The 20,889-nt window shown below is 37.6% G+C and overlaps 1 protein-coding gene across 5 annotated transcripts in view; it reads left to right on the top strand.

Moving 5' to 3' along the window:
* znf385b (zinc finger protein 385B) overlaps window positions 1-20,889 on the top strand; it is a 304,135-nt gene that overhangs the window by 144,085 nt on the left and 139,161 nt on the right. Inside the window, exon 1 of one of the 5 annotated variants that reach the window (XM_016996444.2) lies at window positions 14,571-14,761. The exons of the other annotated variants lie outside the window; for them this stretch is intronic. Within the exon in view, the coding sequence (XP_016851933.1) occupies window positions 14,722-14,761 (40 nt within the window). The 5' untranslated portion in view covers window positions 14,571-14,721. Of the gene's footprint in view, window positions 1-14,570; window positions 14,762-20,889 lie in introns of those variants that run through there. 5 annotated transcript variants of the gene reach the window in all.

The raw sequence follows: 20,889 nt of genomic DNA, 5'->3' as shown, positions 1-20,889 counted from the left end.
TTATCCCACCCACGTATCCACTTTTCTATACAAACTACATAAAACAACCATGCATGAAGGTTTAATTACTTTTAAGTGGCTAGGAGAGCAGGTATTGGTTTTTATTCACAAGTAGATCAGCTATATAAAGTTGGAAAGTGACTGAGCAAAAGTAAAGTCTGCTATTTGTTTTGCCTAATACAATTGACAGTCCAGTTTAATGAAGGGTCACTTGATGTCTTATCAGTTATGGGATTCCAGACAGCCGAACTCTCAAAGCCTGATTTCCTTTTCAGGGCTACCAGGAAAATTGTGAAATTTCAGAGAAAGAGCACTGCCTTGAACATATTTTTAATAGTTGAGCTTTTTAAATGTGCTCTGCAATTTGTTTTCAGAAATTTGTTTCTTGCTTCTGCAATTTGTTTTCAGAAAGCTATTACGGATTCTCCAGTGGGTTCGCCTAGCTACCTCCTCTCTCCTCTGTCAAAGTCTCTTAAAATATCAGTTGCACCAGGGCTAAGCAACAGAGAATGGACATCATGAACACATATGTAAACATCATCATTTACACATGTGTGATGACAGCAGTGCTGGTTGCCTACAAGTGATAGTGCAGCCTAGCAGTGGTCTTACTTCTCAAATGAGAAGGAGAGAATAAGACAAAGTGATTGAGAGAAGAGAAATTATGGACTCTAAATAAGGATTCTGAAATTCAATAGCATCCCTGTATCTGGCAAGAGTTGGTTCAATATGGGACGGTGGTGGGCTGCTACTCAAGATTCAAACATCAAAAGAAGTTGAGAGAAAACTTTTAGAGAGGATAGTGACAAAAATACTTTGTCTTGCAGCATGCCCAACCAAACTGCATAGAAAAGGAGGGCTTTAAAGGATATTTGTTGTGATCGAAAAACTGAGATTTTGGTCTCAATTCTAACAGCTTTTTCATGTATTTTTCTTTGTTGTAACGGAAATGTATTGTGGTAGTGGAAATCCGTGGTGTTATGGATTGTGTAGGTCATGTTCACTGGCTTTTATTAAGGGGGTGGCTGCTGGGCTGTGTGATTTTCTTGGAAGGCAGGACTGATTAGGATTTACATGTGTGTGTGTTTCAAGGTGGACTGTTACATATATTTTTCTGTATTTTCCAATTTCCTTTCTAAAAAATTGTTTCTTTGACAATATCCAGTATATGGTCTGACAACTGAATTTTGACCAAACATTATGAAGAACTTTTTGAAAAAGAAGAGGAATTTGGCAATGGATCTGCCAGACTCTCTTTGTTGGGGATATTTAAGCAGAGATGAGATTGTCATCTGTTGGGTATGCTTTAGCTATGGATATCCTTGCATTGACAAGGATTTGGACTAGATGACAGCTGAGAAGTTGCCAACTGTACAAATCTATACTTCTGTGAGCTGTAGGACATCTGCTTCTACATAGGGTAATTGAACTGTACAGGTTGACTAACTGAGTTCTGCAGATCATTGTTGAGGGCTTAACATTTAACTTTGTGCATATGCTTCATCATATTTCAATGTCTTCTCTAATATATATGAAAATAATATTGTTGTCTTACTGTACAATTATTTTATTTTGCTGTTCTTAGTGAACAGAATGTAGTTCACAAAGATCCTTATTAACTGAATTTCTATTATGTTTTCATAGTTTGCTATATAGTATTGATTTTATATTTTGAATCCCAGTTTGTGTGTTGGAAATCATCTTAGGAGAGTGTGAACCCCCAAATAAATCCATATTTTAAGTGATGTAAAGATACACACAAAGCGTAGGCCACTTTCTATTACATTCTTACAGCCATTTCCAATGTTTCTTCTTGCCACTTCCTTCTTCCCCCTGCCCACTAGATGTCCATGGAAAGTCATAAGACTTGTAGTCACAATATTTCCCCTAATAAAGAAGTGTGGGCAAAGACAAGGAACTATGTGTCACTTATACTATAGCTCCCAGATCCCCTGGAATATTTCTGTGTCCTAAAAGGTCATGATCTGTCCTAAATCTTCATGTTGTATTTATGTACAACTCTTTTATTGAGAAGCTCAGAGAGGTATTTGTGTATTTCATAGAATTTCCATTTGATCAAGCACATTATACTGAGCTTCAGTGTTGATATCTGTGCTGGGGTTTGGGACCCATGTTGGAAAAGATAAGCTATAAATCAAATACATAAAATTAATAATAAGCATTATGGCTTTGAAGAGCATAAAGAAAAAGATATCCACACTTTTCTTTGAGATGGGACCATATATTTTGTTCTCCTTTTAGTCTGTTCCTGATTGTCCAGCCTATGCCCATCTCACTTTTGGTCCACTCAGCTCAAAGTATTGGTACACAAATGCTGGGAATCAACTTATTTAGCATTTTTATTTTTCGTATCTCTTGTGTGCAAGTCTGGAAGTTTAATGTTCTTATAACCTTCTGCTTAATCAGAGGTAAATTAAATTTTTGAATTATAAATCATTTCCGTGTGGTTGTACTCTAGCAGATGCTTAACTACTGTTGGCCTTCCACTTTGGTGGGTTTGGCATTTGTGGATTTGAGTAGTCACATTTGATTAAAATGTTTTCTCTGAGAATCTCCTTCTGTGCAACTCTATATTCAACTCCTGGCAGCAGTTAACCATAGTCATACTGGAGGATCTAGAGATTGAGTTGCTGTGAGTTTTTCGGGCTGTATGGACATGTTCCAGAAGCATTATCTCCTGATGTTTTGCCCACATCTATGGCGGCCATCCTCAGAGGTTGTGAGGTCTATTGGAGACTAGGCAAGTGAGGTTTATATATCTGTGGAAGATCTAGGGTGGGAGAAAGAACTCTTGTCTGTTGAAGTTAAGTGTGAATGTTGCAATTAATCACCTTGATTAGCATTGAAAAGTTCCAGCCATAAAATCCTTCAATCTAGAGATTCCCAGAGATTTATTATCTGAGATAAAATAATAACATTTTTTAACTTTGTGGTTTTTCACTTTTGTAGGTGTTCTGTGCCCCTAACCCCAACAACAACAACAATAATAATAAAACTTTATTTATACCCCGCCACCATCTCCCCGTGGGGACTCAGGGCGGCTCACAACGTTACAAAAGTAACAGCACAAATACATTAAACAATATACACAGTTTAAAACACAAGAAGATGATAAAACAGAAGTTAAAACAAAGGTTTATATAACAGTAATAATATCAAACAACCACCAATGCAAATCCGTCAACTTCAAAGGTGGGGGGGGGGGGACTATAGCAGCAATATAAGATAAAATCATTAGATTAAAATACCCCGATGAAAGGAGCCTAATAACATTCAGGATAGAATTATAATGAGGCTGGTCATCCAATAGCTGTCTCTCCAAAGGCCAGCCCAAACATCCAGGTTTTCAATTGTTTCTTAAAGGATGGTAGGGAGGGTGCCAACCTAATCTCCCTAGGGTGGGAGTTCCAGAGCCTAGGGGCCACAGCCAAGAAGGCCCTCTCTCTCGTCCCCACCAGACATATCTGTGAGGAAGGCGGAAGTGAGAGGAGGGCCTCCCTGGAAGATCTCAGAGAGCGCGTAGGTTCATAGGGGACGACACGGTCACGAAGATAGGCAGGTCCAAAAGTGGAGGGTTGGCAGTACAGCAATATACAGCTAATATAGGGTAGATTAAAATGAAAATATGGGTTACTTAATATTTTCCTTCCAAAATAAATAAGCAAATTTTCCAGCTTGTTAGATTGCCTGATGTTGCCCTAAAGCCACTCACTCTCCCATCTGGTGCTGCAGTTTCACCTTCACTGGCCAGAAGTGAAGATGGCTTAATTGAATGATGGTAGCCAAGGCCCCCTTTGCTCTACAGTGCTTTGGCTCCCCATCTCTGGTACCTAGTAGAGTTGTGTTCCACTTCGACACACAGAATACAGCCTCTGTCTGCCACTAGAAACCTTTCAGAATAGAACCATATGCAGTATTGCACCAATTTTATTATATAAATGTATCCATGCCATCTTGACTGTGATAGTTGCATGAGTTCAGTGAGAGCCTGAAAAAAATTCTCTCTCTACAACTATACCTGCACTGCCAGACCTCCCTGATAGGAAATTTTCATAACCCTCCTCTTTCTATGTCTTTTAGTCTTTTAACCTTTTAAGGCTTTCCTGTTCAGGTAAGCATTCAAACTGGCGATGCCTATTTGCCTCTTGTTTTTTTTCTTTCAGTGTTGGCTGCTTTTCTCCTGCATCATTTTATTTCTCTCCCTGTTTTTATTTGCTGTTGTATTTGCTGTTGTTGCTATATGTGTTGAAGCCAAAATTATGTTTGGCAAATTTCCCTGAACTCTCCTTTTCCCATGCAGGCAATTCAGAAATTCAGCAACCTGATAGACAATTTAGCTATATGTATACTTATACATTTTGACTGATAAATTTATAAATAAAAATAATTAAAATAGATAATTTAACTCTGTATGGGATAAGGTGAAGGCATAGGAAGGAAATTCCGGATAATCAGGCAGAGGTGTTTTTCTTAAACATATTTGGTCTATATCTTCCTTATGCTCTGTATAGTTTTTCGGGTGTAGGAGAATTGTTACAGGATGAGAAGTGGGGAGTATACCTCTGCCAGCTTCATTATGGGTAAAGTATAATCTATACTGTCAAGTAACCCATTGACTTATGGCAATGCCATGAATTTCATAGGTTTCTTAGGGTGTTACAGAGATTGACTTGCTGATTTCTTCCTCTGAAATGTGAACCATGGTCATATTGTTTAACATTGCATTGCCTTGTTTTGTTGGTCACTTTGGTTACCCAGCACAACTATAATATAATCATGAGGACTCATCAACAGAAATTGTAGCTCCATTGACTGGATAGTTAATAGAGATGTTTTCGTGCCAAGAGTAGTAGTTAATACCTTGAATGTAGCTAGAATTTGAATTTATTTTTTTAATTATTTACATGAAATTAATGGGACCTAACATGTGCAAGTTGATAGTAACTGTGGTGGGTCCCCATCTGTAGTTGTGTTAGGAGAACATACCTTGCAGAAATACAATACAGATTATTAAAATTTGTATTGAATCAAAGTAACCAATTCTTTAATCTATCTATCTACCTGTATTGACAATGAGCAATTTTTAACAAATGAAAGTTGCAGTCCTAGATCTCCTGGTCCAGATTGAAGGAAAAGACTGGTGCTCCTTCCATAGTTCCAGTTGGATCCTGCTCTTACATTAAAAGTATAAACCAGGCAGCCTCACCTTTAAAAGTACATTCTGTTTTGGCCTTAAGACACGCAAGAAAGGTTGAAGAGAAAGTAACAGCATACACAGATAAGAAATCATGTTTCAAAGCTGTCTTTCTGCTGGAAGGATCTCCACAACTCAGTCAGTTGCTTTGCTGCCTGACTGTATACTTTCTGTATTTGAATTCCTTTAGCTGACAACTCTGATCAGTTTCTTCCAGCTAAAGAGCAGGCATTTGGCAGTGAAGAGTTTATTTGGAAGGGAATTTCACATGGAAGATGTTTTCATGTTGCTTTGACAATTGTTATTAGATACAGGAGATCATTGATTCACCAACTCTAGTTCTCCAGGTATTTTGAACTTCAGTTCCTTGAAGACTCGGCTGCCTTGACTAATGATCAGGGATTCTTGGAGCTGAAGTTCCAAACCCCTGGAAAACAGAGTCTTGGAAAATACTGGTATAGATTAACATTTTTTGTTGCAAATACACAAATATATTTTCCCCAGATGTGTAAAATCTTACATTCTTTATGCTATTATTTATTTCAATTTGGTCCGTAGTGTCCGCAGACTTCAGGGTTTTTTATTGGAGATATATGGCTTGTACATGCAACCTCAACATTGCTTTGGAATCAGCTAGGCTGTTAGGAATTGTGGGAGCTGAAGTCTAAAACACCTGAAGGGCCGAAGTTTGCCCATGCCTGCTTTAGAATCTCTCATATAGATAATCTCACTTGACAACACAATTCCTGATAAACCTGTCCTCTCCAACCTGTTAATGTCTTTTTTCCTGCCTAAATAATTCAGTACATTGAATTTTAACTGTCATAATATATGTTGTGGTTGAAATAATAGAAAATATTATGATCTTTACAAGAAATACCTTTTCTTAGAAGGAAACTAAAAACAAAAATATTGCCTGTGTGTGCAGACTTGTTTATAATGATGCTCAGGAGTTTGGAGGCAACACCTGGAGGCAGTCCTCCAGGTATTCATTGGGGAAGTCATAACTGATGCAAGAAAGTGGATGATGTTGTAGCACAGTAGAAGTGCCTTTTCTCACCTAAATATCTCCTGATATTCTCACTGGAATAGCATGGATTTTTTAATTTCAACTGAGCATTGGGACACAACTCTGTTTGCATCAAAGGGAAGAGCAGAACACATAAGTGTGCATTAGGTATTTGAGTGCAGCAATTGTTTTGGTTTGGAAAATGTGGGGCAAGGTAAAAGATTAATTTTAGAATTTGGACATTTCAATCTTACTGTTGAAACTGGCACCTCTCTTGTTCAGTGTGTTTTGATCTGCACAAGCCAGCACTTGGGGATTAGAGACAACTAATTGTAGATTTATGACTCTCCCAACACAAGAAGCAAATGAAATCATAGACAGTTGTCTATGTAATATTAATACATATATACTATTATATATTTTAAAATCACTGTTAGATCTCTGCTTATATCTTCTTTTTGACAGTGTATGTTTAAAATGTCATGAACAAAATGCAGCAGGTCCTGAAGATTTATTTTATGTTTCGCAAGGTTGATTTAAATGGTCTGCTAGCTCACACAGAATAGATAACATGGTATTAGAGGATTTGTTACCTATTTGAAATAGCCAAAGTGAAGAGGTTTTCTATCAGAATTGCATCAACAATATCTGTTCCATTAAACAAACACATTACACAGGAGCACTTGCTGTGTCTCTGAAATAAAACCTGAGCAAACAGATAAAGATTAGCTTTGACAGCCCTTTGTTGCTGGTCAGGGGCAGCACCTGGTGCACGACTTTTCAGAAGCAGCTTGACACTCGCCAGGCTGTGTTGTTTAACAGACAGGTTTAACTGCCCAAGTGTATTTCAGCCTTGGAGTATCAGACTGATGTTTTTCACAGTACAGTGGGACATGTGGATTCTCAAGTCCCGTTAAATACAGGGATGAAGTAAAAAGGTGTCCTTAAAAAAATAATGGCAAAATGAATGCTTGCATTTGGAACATTTTATAATGAATAGTGAAATCCATAGATGAAGAATCTGTGGATATGGAAGGGCTGGCCATAGGTAAAGGAAAAGGTTTTTTCCTGACATTGTCTAGTGTCCAACTCTGGGGGGTAGTGCCATCTCCATTTCTAAACCAAAGGGCCAGCTTTGTCCATAGACACCTCCAAGGTCATGTGGCCGGCATGACTGCCGGAGAGGTGCCTATTGATCTACTCACATTTACATGTTTTCGAACTGTTAGGTTGGCAAAAGCTGGGGCTAACAGCAGGAGCTCACTCTACTCCCCAGATTTGAACCGCCAACCTTATGGTCAGCAAGTTCATCAGCTCAGCAGTTTAATCCGCTACGCCACTGGGGGCTGACCATACTTGCATGTAAATATATGTACTGGAAACAACAGTTTTGGCTCTTTTGTTCATTGCTCCACTATTCTTATGTAACAAGACTACTGGAACTATGTTGTTTCAGAATTTAGAGGAAGGGGATAATATGTTTTTAGTGTCATCCTTTTTAATTTCCCCCATATTTAGAACACTAGTATGCTAAAGATATGCGACCTATACCTCATATACTAACATCCTGCGAATAAAGACATATTTGTCTAAAAGAGCGTCCTTTTTTTCTACTCAAGAAGTCTTCAAAATGGGGCTGCGGAAATGTGTGACACAATAACATCAATTCAAAAAATTAAGCACTCATTTTTGAATAGTTTAGTGCTTTAAAAAAAACATTAAAAGCTTGAATGGTTCAATTTAACAGATGCTTCAGAGATATGCTCATTTAGGTTCCATTTCCATTTAGCCATCTCTGTTTGTCAATAAGTGTTTTTCACCAATATTCTATTATGATCAATTCACTTGGAAGTTCTCTGAACTATTTAAAAAGTATTTTTTAAAAAACCTGAAAACTTCACTGGAAATGATAGGTGCAGAGTCCAGGCCTGTTTGTCAGGACGAAGAAATTTGATTTTGTAGTTTTCATTAGTAAAATATCAAAGGTGTTTAAGGCCACCCAAGGCAAAAAAAAGTAAAAGTAAAGGAAATCTTTGGCAGTTATCAACATGGCTATACAAATAGCTCAACAAATGTACTGTTATATTTTTTGGTTAAGTCATCCAATAAGTTGAATGTCTGAAGGATAACAGAAGACAATTCTAGTTGATCAAAGGGAGAAAAACTGGCTAGAAGATTCTAGAAGATAAGCAACCACAAAATAAGTGCATTGCCATTACAGTAGAGTCTCACTTATCCAACCTTTGCTCATCCAACATTCTGTTATTATCCAATGAAGTCTGCCTCCCGCTCGGGTCCACAGTTGTTTCTCTAGGCAGCAACATTCAGTGGCCAACATGCCCAACAACACAAGTGCAGCCACGCTCCCAAACAAGTGGCAGACTTGTTGTAAAACATGATGTTTTAGTCCTTAATTTGTAAAATCATAACTTAATTTGACATTTAATAGGCTGTTTCTTTAATCCCTCTTTATTATCCAATATTTTTGCTTATCCAATGTTATGCCAGCCTGTTTATGTGGGATAAGTGAGACACTACTGTAATTGAAGACTTACTGCCCTTTTGTGGCTTCAGATTTAATAGGGATTATAAACAACTTGCATATGATACACATGTAAGAAAGTTTATGCTGCAGGTCTTTGAGTTATCATAGAATGCTTTATTCCAGTGGTTCTCAACCTGTGGGTCCCCAGATATTTTGGCCTTCAACTCCCAAAAATCCTAACAGCTGGTAAACTGGCTGGGATTTCTGGGCGTTGTAGGCCAAAACATCTGGGGACCCACGGGTTGAGAACTACTGCTTTATTCTTTTTAATGATCCCAACTACCCATCTGGAAAATGAGAAATGCTTTCCTTGAAGAACTCGCTGAAGAAATATCTGGGGACAAAAGGGATTCAGAATCAGAGTGAAAATGTAAAGAATCTTTCTGAAACAGGGAACATTATTTTGAATGAATTGGGTAAACAATAAATGAATCCATAGTATTTGTGAGTGATTTGGATTTCAAGCAAATACTAATCAAGCAACACTTAACATTGATCACATGTACCATATATATTAATGCAGATGTCTAGAAATGTCAGTCAAAAATCAAGCCCACAAACTTGAGTTGCTTTATCCATAGGTCAATGTAAGTACAGTACAGAGCTTAATCCATCACAGGAGAAATATTTTAAAAGGACCAATCTCCTCTGCTCTTTCCATGGGGCAGCTTTGGTGTTTTCCCTTATCCATGGAATGACCTTTGACTTATCCATGAGTCATATGAAAATCCATAATTTTGGCCCCCAAACCTGCCCTTGACTTATATATGAGTCCAGTTTATAGATGAGTATATATGTTAGTTTTCCCTCACGTTATTATTTTAAACCTTTTAAATGGCCTTTCAGGTGAAACCATGGAGGGGAACTCCTTGCCAAGGGAGATTAGAGAAGACCCCTCACTCATGTCTTTTAGGAAGCAGCTGAAGACCTGGCTGTGGGACCAAGCTTTTGGCCCACCCTAAGATATTAGTTGATATGACCTGATGGGATCTGTGAATTAATATTAAGTCGAAGACAGACTGGCTCCGACTTTGGCTCAAAACTGCCCTGTTGTAATGGTCACATTGTTTTAATTGTTTTAATTTGATTTGGATACCGGCTTTTAATTGTGTTTTATGTTTGGTCTTACTACATGTTGTATTATATGTGGCATTTAATTCTGCCATTGTGTAAGACCACTCTGGGTCCCCCTACGGGAGAAGAGTGGTATATAAATCAAATAAATAAATAAATAAATAATAAACTTTAATCTGGCAAGTAATTTGAGCCACATTCCCTTCAGTTACCTAGGAATCAGAGTCTTAACAAAAGGAGAAAGTAGCAGTAATTAATTGTATACCTCCATGCCCATTCACCCAAACCAAATGCACAAATGATATTCAGCCCACGTTCTCTTTCCTGCTGCAGCAAAGAAGGAAACTGCCAGGTTCACATTAAAAAAGAAACTAAATGTCTTTCAAACTGAATTCTTTTTCAAGGACTCTTGAACAACCAATTTCAACCCCGATCTCTCCACACTTTTGTAAATATTCTGAATGAATATGTTGAGCAAACATTGTAGTAAGCCTCTAGACTTCACAGTAACATGCAGTTTGGAATGAAGATGACAGGGATCTCAAGTGCTGCTGCTTATAAATGGCTCTGTTTTCTAAGCCAGGCAGCTGTTTAAAATGATGGAAAGGATTAAGGCAGAGCTTGGCAACTTACACAGCACAGAAGGTCACATTGGCCACACTAAAATCACAGAGCTGGAATATTTTGCATAAAACTTTCACAACTGAAGTGCACTTCGCTTGCGACCTGTGCTGTGCAAATTCCAAAGGGTTAATAGCCTTTGTTGAGCAGCTTTCCATAAACTATAGCTGGGAATCCTGGTGCTGCTAAGCCCAAAGTGTTCAAACTGCAAGACTACTTTTTTCTCTAAAGTAGGATGTTCACATGGAAAAAATAGCTATCCTTCCTATTTCTTTTGTTCTTTCTTGTCTATTTGTGCACACTGTCAGAACTTTTTTTGCACCATAACAGCTAACAACTAAGTTGTGGTTTTGAAGATATCTAGAAGCTTCTCAAAATCTTACCTCAATTATTCAAAATCTTCCATAGATCCTCAGTAATACAGAGAAAGTAAAGTGTGGCCAAATCTTCCCATAGACATCGCTGCAGCTGTTAGTTGACAAATTATACAAGTAAAGCATCACATCATTTGGCCCTTGCCATAAAAATCACTCCAGGGTTACCCATGTCTGTATGATGGACAGTTTGAGTCTCACTGTGGGTTCATGAATTAATATTTATCATTTTATGGCCACAACATCAATCAGTGGTCAGAATATTCATCTTCAGCCTAAGAGTTCAAATTCCAGGTTGGCCACAAAGCTTGCTGGATAAATTATGCTGCAACCATTAGCTGTCATCTTAACCCACTTCATAGGGGTAGTGACAATAGGACAAGATAAAAAAAAAAACAGCAAATAATGATGATTTCTGAATAACTTGTTCAGGTCTTTCCAAAAGAAGGGTGAAATACATGAGGGACTTGCTCCTACAAATGAAATGTGACTTTCAGTTTCCAGCCTTTGCATTTGGCGCACACAGTTCCATTTCAGGTGTCCACACATGTATGAATCAATTTTCAGCTAGTACATGGCAGAGTGAATTGTCTCTTCAGTGAAAGCAGTCTTTCCAATGAGGAAAATCCGTCTTTGTCTGTTCCGTTGTCTCCATAACAACAGAGAGTCTTCACAACAAAAAAATAGCCACTGAGGTTGTCACCTAAAAATCTCACGTTCAAGTTATTGTTGATAGCAACGCAACAGATGCCACGGCAAGAGTTACGAACAGACAATAATAGGCACAGCACCTATCCCTGAGGTATTTCACGTGATGCTTTTAAAGTAGAAAACATACCAGTGAATAAGTCAAATGCAACTGACATTGTTATCTAAATTATCCATGATAGTATATTTTTAGGTTTGGCAGGAAACTGCTGTTTAACTTGTATAATGGCATAAACTGAGCAGCATTTACTCAAACACTGCATGGCCCTTTACAATGACATTCCATTTTAAACATTCAGAATTGAAGTAAATGTACATATAAGTAAGTAAATATAAATATATAATTATATAAGTAAATGTACACATACACTCATATAAATGTATGTAAAGCTGCCTCTACGCTGCACATGAAATGCAGCTTGACACCATTTTAACTGCCACAGCTTAGTGCTATGGAATCCTCGGAGCTGTCATTTGGTGAGGCCTTGGAACTCTTTGGTAGAAGGCTAAAGACCTTTTAAAACTACAATTCATAGCATTGAGCCATGGCAGTTTAAATGGTGTTAAACTTCCTCAATTCTGTAGTGTACAAGCACCCTAAAGCAGAGTTTTCTGTAGTCTTGAGAAGCAATATGCTAAAAAGCATATTTGTTTGCTTGTTTGGGGATACTAATAGTGGCAATGTACTTTAAATAGACAGAAATACTGTGGACGATGCTACGTTAAGGGAGCCTAGATCTACAGTCCCATCAACACTGTGCTATGATCCAGTTTACAATCCCAGATTATCTGCTTTGAACTAGATTATATGGCAGTGGAGACTCATGTAATCCAGTTCAAATCAGATAATCTGGGATCAGATACTGGATTGTATGGCAATGTAGATCTACTCTAAATGATGTTGTTTATTTGTTCAGTTGCTTCCGACTCTTCGTGACCTCATGGACCAGCCCACACCAGAGTTCCCTGTCGGCCATCGCCGCCCCCAGTTCCTTCAAGGTCAAGCCAGTCACTTCAAGGATACCATCCATCCATCTTGCCCTTGGTTGGCCCCTCTTCCTTTTTCCTTCCACTTTCCCCAGTATCATAATCTTCTCCAATCTTTCCTGTCTTCTCATTATGTGGCCAAATTTCTTCATCTTTGCCTCTAATATCCTTAAAACATATTCAAAGTTAAAGACCACAGCACCACAGATAATTAGATAATCTGGAATCCGATCCTGGAATATAGGGCAGTGTAGATCCAGCTTACATGACATGTAACATGCTGCCCAACCAACCTTTGCCTTGGTTCCTCTCATGTGGCCACTCTGCTGTGAGGAGGAGGCAGGCTGAGAAGCTTTACACATCTCTGGCATCATTTTGGGGACATTACAGCACAGAGAGATTATCTGTTTATAGCAGATTATCTGACTGTGGAGATTCATGTAATCCAGTTCAAAGCAGATAATCTGGGATGAGATCCTGGGAAATAGTGCAGTGTAGATCCAGCCTTTGACAAGTACAGTAGAGTCTCACTTATCCAACATTCTGGATTATCCAACACATTTTTGTAGTCAGTGATTTCAAAATATGATATTTTGGTGCTAAATTCGTAAATACAGTAATTACTACATAGCATTACTGCGTATTGAACTACCTTTTCTGTCAAATTTGTTGTATAACATGATGTTTGGTGCTTAATTTGTAAAATCATAACCTAATTTGATGTTTAATAGGCTTCTCCTTATTATCCAACATATTCGCTTATCCAACATTCTGCCGGCCTGTTTATGTTGGATAAGTGAGACTCTACTGTATACACATAAATAGGTTTTACTTTTCCAAACAGTTTTGATAGGCAAGATTTTACACAGCAATTGAGAATATGTGTTTAGGAGAAGAAACTAATTTAAAAACAATTTGCATAGTTAATGGTTAAAGCAAACGAAAGAAGCATGTGAAATCATATCCATATAATTCCCGTCTAGACTCTTTCCCTATTTAATAATAAAGCTTCCCTACCACATCCTCACCAATTACTAGCACAGCTTCCAGCTATAGCAGAGTTCAGTGTCTTTTGTCCCTGGGGTGTAGGTTGACTGTAGTCATCTTTCTTCTGACTAAAGGTTTTTGTTCATTCTCTAGCTGTATATTTTTGATAATGTGGACTATGGCCCATGAAAGCTCATGCTAAGACAAACTAGTTAGTTTCTAAGGTGCCCCGGAAGTCTGTGTTGTTTCGGATTTCTGTGGTCTTTGCTGCAGCTAGCTAGCAATTCCCTCTTTGGAAACTTGAATTTTAATTTTAACTTCTTGACTGTATTTTCCAGCTTTTTTCTCATTAACTGGTAGGGGTGTTCAAAATGGCAGAAATCTGTTCTGTTTTCGTTTCAAATTTCGAGTACTCCCCCCCCCCCCCATTTTGTTTTCAGGAACATTCTTCCCAAAACAGAAACAGAACTCAAGATCCTGAATTACTGTTTATCCCCAATCTCTGATTCAATGAAAATTGTTTAGTATTTCCACTCATTTCTAGGTGTTTTGTTTTAAATTTTCCAACCTGAGTCTTTAGTAGAGCTCATGTTTTCAAGGGGTCTCCTACTCCTCCCTCTTTTTATTGGAGTCTTCTACTTAGCTGCATAATACCTTCCAAATAATGATTGCATGTGATCCTTCTTCCTCCCCTCTCATTGATCAGAGTCATCACATACACACAAATAGTAATAAGTAGTGGACAAATATCCCATTCACATTCCATTGAAAAGTGGTTAATAACATCCTTGGTTGCAAGCTTGTGGCTGCAGCTACCAAAGTAACAAGTAACAAATTCTTTCCAAGCTCTGATGCTCTGCATGCTTATTTTTGCATAGTTCATATGGTCCAAGTACAGTGCATCTGTCTGGCATGCAACCTCCAGCTAACCCTGACGTAATATGTGAAGCATGTTACTCAGTTTAGTTCATATGATGAAGGGTGGTTATTATTTAGAAACGTCTTGCCATCAAAGTCTTATTTTCCACTACAGCTTTACATGGAGAAAGTGCATCAAATTGCACGACACCTGTGGCTGTGACCTTATTTTTGGCGGCTGCTATGTTGCATTAATCTTTGTGGTTTGAGTGAAAGAATTATCCAGCAGTTCAAAAACTGTAATACATATTTTTCCTTTCCACCGGACATAACTTGAAATGTCATGGAGAAAGCATGTAAAGCAGTGGAAAATAGTGCTAGAGGTGAGTCTGTTTCTTCCAAATGTATTCATTTTTTTCTTGATGAGGTATTTAAGTTTGTTTTTTTTCTCCTGATTCACTTCAATATGTTTTATGTATAGTCTGGGGAAAATAGATGTACTAGGTAGGCTTAATGCAATCACAACGGTATCTTGTGTTTGCTGTAGCTATTTCAATAATTTGGTTATTAAATATTCTCTAAGGGAAAACCTCAGTGCTAAAATAATTTAAAAACCAGAGATACTCTTCTCTTAGCCTGTTTGTCAGGAATCCTTGCCACTATTTTTGTGCATTATTCATTTTATGATTAATGATACAAAAATGTAAAATGAGTGAAGATTCTGTCTCTGTGTACAACGTGAGACCAGGTCTATATTACCTCTTTCAAGCTAAACTGATGGACAGAGTGGGAGAGCTTTTTTTCTGCCCAAGTGGGAAAGTCCTTCTAGACACCTTTAGTATAATTGCGATTTAAAAGTATTTTATCATCTGCATCTCCAAGAAATTAGACTTTATGTACATCACTTATTATGTTTAAGTTGCTGATCTGCATAATTTTCTTCCACATTTATTTAGAACCATCTTTTACTAAAAAATAAGGACTATCTGTGCTGCAAAGTAGGGGTACTCTTGCAGTATTTAATGGGAAAATATTATTACATGGCTTTCTGTTTTCATTTCCTCTAAAATGAATAATCCTATGTTTATCCTCACTGCTTTGTGTGATTTCACATGGGCCTCTTTATGTTATCCAGTGACAAAAGCCCCTTCTACACTGCCATATATAATCTAGATTATCAAAGCAGATAATCCACATTATCTTTGATCTGGATTATATGCGTCTTTACTACCATATAATCCAGTTCAAAGCAGATAATCTGGATTTCATATGGCAGTGTAGAAGGGGCCATAGAGACTTTCATCTCAGAACCTAGAAACATATTGGATACTTATACTCAAGTATAAGTCTGGACATATACTCAAGTTAATAAAAACATTGTGCCCCAAAATCCTGGGTCAGTTTATCCACAGATTAATGTACATACTGAATATCTTTTATATATAAAAAGGAGCCATCCCCATTGCTGAGTAGGGTGGCAAAAGGTGAGAATTCAATCCATCCTGGAACAACCTAAAAGAAACACCAACCCACTATACTCTTTCTAGCAACAGACTACTTCTTACCTTTTAAAATGCCTTGGCAGGAAAAGGGCGGCAGAAGCAGCCAGGTTGGCTGCCTCACTGAGATGGGACTGGCTCTTTTCCTTCTCCACAGAATGACTTTCAACATTGATCATATCAAAATATTTAATCCAAAACTGTCCTCAACTTGTACATGAGGTTGACTTATACATAAGTATAGACAGTACTTGAAATAAGCATAGAAGTCATTATAATTCTGAGTACTGCAGTTACGTATACAATTAATTAAATTAAATTATTTTTTCTTATATAGCTTGAATCTAAACTGCCTACTTTCCTTTCATTTCTTTCCCTTTTTTATAATCCTAGGGATGGGGGCATCTTTTTAGGTATTTATTAGTTTCCCTCTATATATCCATTTCTATTTTTGGGGGATACATATCTTACAATGAATATTCTCTTATCTGTCAAAATATTCAACATGCTGTTTTTCTTGCTTTTATCTCATCTCGTTCATGTTTGCCTGGGCTTTGTAATGAAATGCTAGGTGGCCTATAAAATAATCATACCGCAAGTATTGGAAAAAAAGACTAGCATTTGCCTGGTCTGTGACATGTATATTGCAATATTTGAGTAATATTACATTTCTTCCTAGATAAATTCAAGTAAATAAGATTTAATTCTGGTTCTCAGAAAACAATTTTGAGAGCTATTTCTAGGCATTGCCTAGAACATAATAAATCTGTCTAAATTATATTGCCTGCAACCAATGTCTCCTCTAAGCGCAGCATTAATACCCCTAAGAAAAAATACGCTATGCCCTACTATGAAACTCTTACATACAATGACAAAACCATGTAACATGTTTTGGTGCCATTTTGCAATGTCCAATCAATTGCATTGTGTCCTATGCAATGCACTACCACAGTACAGAGAGTAGTAGTAGTGGTAGTAGTAGTAATAAACAACTTTATTTATGTCCCACCACCATCTCCCTGAAGGGACTCTGGGCGGCTTACAAAGGCTGTTATATGCTACAGGGTGTAGCATAATAACAAAAAATGGTATATAAGTATAAAATAATAACACATAAAATTATAACAACAGCCATTATCAATAGACATAAAGACTTTCTGTATATATTTCAGATTTCAATATTAATGTCAAAAATACATAGTATGATTTTACATAGGATTTGTGCTACATTAGAACAGTAAAGACAAATATCACTTAAGTAAAATAAACATTAAATATTAAATAACCAAAAAAATAAAATAAGGTGTAAACACTAAACTAATCTGTGAGTCTGCTATTGCAACGCATCCAACAAAATAAAACTACTCATTTTTAAAATGCAGAACACCTGTAGATAAAACTAGCTGCCGTCAATTCACAAACTAAAGTGCCAAACTGTCAACCTCACATGGGCCCATTACAGTCTACTCAAGGTCAAAGACCTGTTTAAAAATCAATGTTTTTAAGCTGGATTGAAAGGATTGGAGGATAATATCTTTTGGAAGGGTATTCCAGAGCTGCGGGGCCACCACCGAGATGGCCCTCTCTCTCATCCCCACCAACCGTGCTTGAGACGGTGGTAGGACTAAGAGAAGGGCCTCCCCTGCAGATCTCAAAACACGTGCTGGTTCATAGAAAGAGATATTGCACTCTCTTGTAATGTATAATTGCAACACATAAGCACAATGCATGGTATTCTTGATGTCCACCTCTGCTTCCCTCTATCAGGAGATTAGACTACTGCTCCCGTATCCATAGTCTCAGTATCCATGGATTCACTGACCAACACTCCAAAACAATGTCACCCCCCCCCCCTTTGAATTTCTTATGGGTCTCTCTAGATCAGGGGTCCTCAAACTTTTAAAGCAAAGGGCCGGTCTACAATCCTTCAGACTGTTGAGGGGCCGAATTATCATTTGAAAAAAAAATACGAACAAATTCCTATGCACACTGCACATGTCTTATTTGTAGTGCAAAACAACAACAACAACAACAATGAAAGAACAATACAATATTTAAAAATGAAAACAATCTTAACCAACATAAACCTATCAGGATTTCAATGGAAAGTGTGGGCCTGCTACTGGCCAATGAGATAGTCAAGTTAATTAGGATTGTTGTTGTTGTTGTTGTTATTGTTGTTGTGTGCCTTCAAGTCATTTCAGAATTTGGGTGAGCCTAAGTCTAACATTATTTATTTATTTACTTACTACATTTATTTACTACATTTATATCCCACCCTTCTTTCCCTGAAGGGGACTCAGAGCAGCTGTATGTACATACAATCTATATATATAAAAAAGTGATGGAATCCTGGCACCGAGCAAAACAACAAAACTAAACACCCCCAACCTCGAAATTTCACAACACGATCAATCATCCACGCCCGGGCCTTAGTTTGGGGACCCCTGCTCTAGGTCTTTCACTGCTATTCTGTGGTATGCTTCCAGACTAAAATCTAGCATTCACTATTATATATGGTTTCTGGTATCTGTTTGTCTTGGAATGTGTGCCCCATTGATACGTGGGTCATACTATATGTCCAACGTTGCATAGTAACTGACTTCCTTTACATTCATAGTGTGACTTACGCATACATATGGCACAAACAATATACCACATATTATGTGATGACTTCAAACATTTCTGATTCACTTCATATAGTCACAATGGAAAATTATAGTTGGTCATAATTGCCCCATCCTACATCTGGCAAATACTGGACATGCATACTTTGTCTTTTTATCAAATGTCAGAATATTGATTGTGTTCAGATCCTAATATGATTTTATAAGAAATATGTTTGGAGAAAATGTTGGCAGTTGAACAATCTGTTGCGTGAAGTGAATGCCATGTGAGTTTGTCTAGGGTGCAAAACTTCAAAAACGTTGTTTCTGTGGGACAACCTGCAACACATTTTGCTATAGATGCTATGAATGTCTTACAGAGTCTCAACCAATTCAACATAATTTGTGGCAGCCATGAAAACAAAGTTTCTGGAGTATCACAACTACTTTCAAAATAACAGGAAATAATGCTTTCAAACCAGAAACATAATGTTTTTCAAATTTTGTTACATAGTTAATGAGAAGAACGGCAGGTACATAGATTTCCCTGTCTTTCTTCTACATTCGCCTCTCATGAGGAGGAAGAACTCATAAGGTCGTAAGTGGAAAATCATGTTAGGAATAACATATACCAATAAACATCTCATTAATTTAATAAGATGTTTATTGGCTAACATTATTCCCAACATAATTTAAAATCTTTAATGGCATTCCCATGCTGTTTCTCATAAAGCCTGCATTGCTGCTTTGTTGTCCATGTACTGAAGATTCATATCATTAATGTGTCATTAAGTATTGCTTTGTGCTATTGGCTTTTTAATAAGTCATGCAATAAAGAATCCCCACTTGCACAATGAAGCAATAGGATGTAAAGACAGTGAAAAGTTTTTAAGATTAAAAACTAATGTCAACTGCATTAGATACATTTAAAGTATAATTGTTTTAAACTGAAGTTCTTTTAAACTGTTGATGAATGAAAGCAGTTAAAATTTATTTTGTGGGCTGTCTCTCTACTGAAGGAAAAACATATTGATCATCTGGGTATCGTTGGTCCCATTAGCTTTGTATTAGGAGGATGTTATTAATAATTCAGAAGGAATGCTTATTTACCAATACATTAGTAGAAAAACAAAAATGGCTAGACATTGTGCCAGTTTTCTAGACTAGTCACAAAAGGAAAAGCCAGATCTGAGCTTACAGGAAATGTTGTTCATTATTCCTTACCTTTCAGCCTTTTATTGGTGACTTAGAATGGACATAAGCAGTGACTGGAGATGCAGAATTCCTTTCAAAAACAGGAGTTCCATGTACCAGTCGGGCCCAGTATCTACAGACTGAACCATCCATAGTTCAAAAATATTATTTTTAAGTTCTAAAAGCATAAGCATTTTTTTCATTTTATATAAGGGATAGCATTTTATTACACCAGCTATGGATTTTGGTATCCATAGGGGCTACTGTATTCTCCTTTCACTGTGGCTGGGAAAATGTGGGCATGTGTTAAGGTAAAAGTAAAGATTTTCCCCTAACAAGTCTAGTCGTGTCCAACTCTGGGGGTTGGTGCTCATCTCCCATTTCTAAGCCAAAGAACCAGCGTTGTCCATAGACACCTCCAAGGTCATGTGACCAGCATGACTCCATGGAGCGCCGTTACCTTCCTGCCAGAGTGGTACCTGTTGATCTACTCACATTTGCATGTTTTCAAACTGCTAGGTTGGCAGAAGCTGGGGCTAACAGTGGGAGTTCACCCTGCTCCTCAAATTTGAACCGCCAACCTTTTGGTCAGCAAGTTCAGCAGCTCAGCGGTTTAACCTGCTACGCCACCAGGGCCTCATAGTCATAGTTTTAACCTTTCTTGTTGAATCGGGGTGCAGCTGTTAATGCAGTTTAACACCACTTTAACTGGTTTGGCTCAATGCTATGGAATTGTTGGAGTTGTAGTTTTACAAGGTCTCTAGCCTTCTCTGTCAAAACCTACTGGTGCCTCACAAAACTACAGATCCTATTATCCCATAGCACTGAGCCATGGCAGTCAAACTGCATGATATCAACAGCATAGATGTACCCAGTATCAAATTTCCAGGCCCAAAACATGTATGCACATCAATTACTGGTCAGCTATTTGGAAATATTTATAGCATACACCTGCCATTAGGTTTGCTGTGGGTTTTTATTTGTCTTTCTCATTTATGTTCATCATCCCTTCATGTCAGATATGACGTTGTGGTATGCCATAAATATTCATGTATGTTGACCTCATGTATGGTCAACATGGTGGGTTTTGAGGCCAGAATTATGGATTTTGATATCAGCCATGGATAAGTTAAGAGTGTTTCCATAAAGAGGAGAAAGCAACAATGCCACCTCAGGAGTCTACCACCTTTCTCCCTCCCAGTTATTTTAAAA

Source organism: Anolis carolinensis, chromosome 1 (assembly GCF_035594765.1).
Source record: "Anolis carolinensis isolate JA03-04 chromosome 1, rAnoCar3.1.pri, whole genome shotgun sequence".
In the NCBI taxonomy this organism is placed as follows: Eukaryota; Metazoa; Chordata; class Lepidosauria; order Squamata; family Dactyloidae; genus Anolis; species Anolis carolinensis.
Note: the sequence above shows the minus strand (reverse complement) of the source record. Positions and strands in the feature narration are given on the sequence as shown.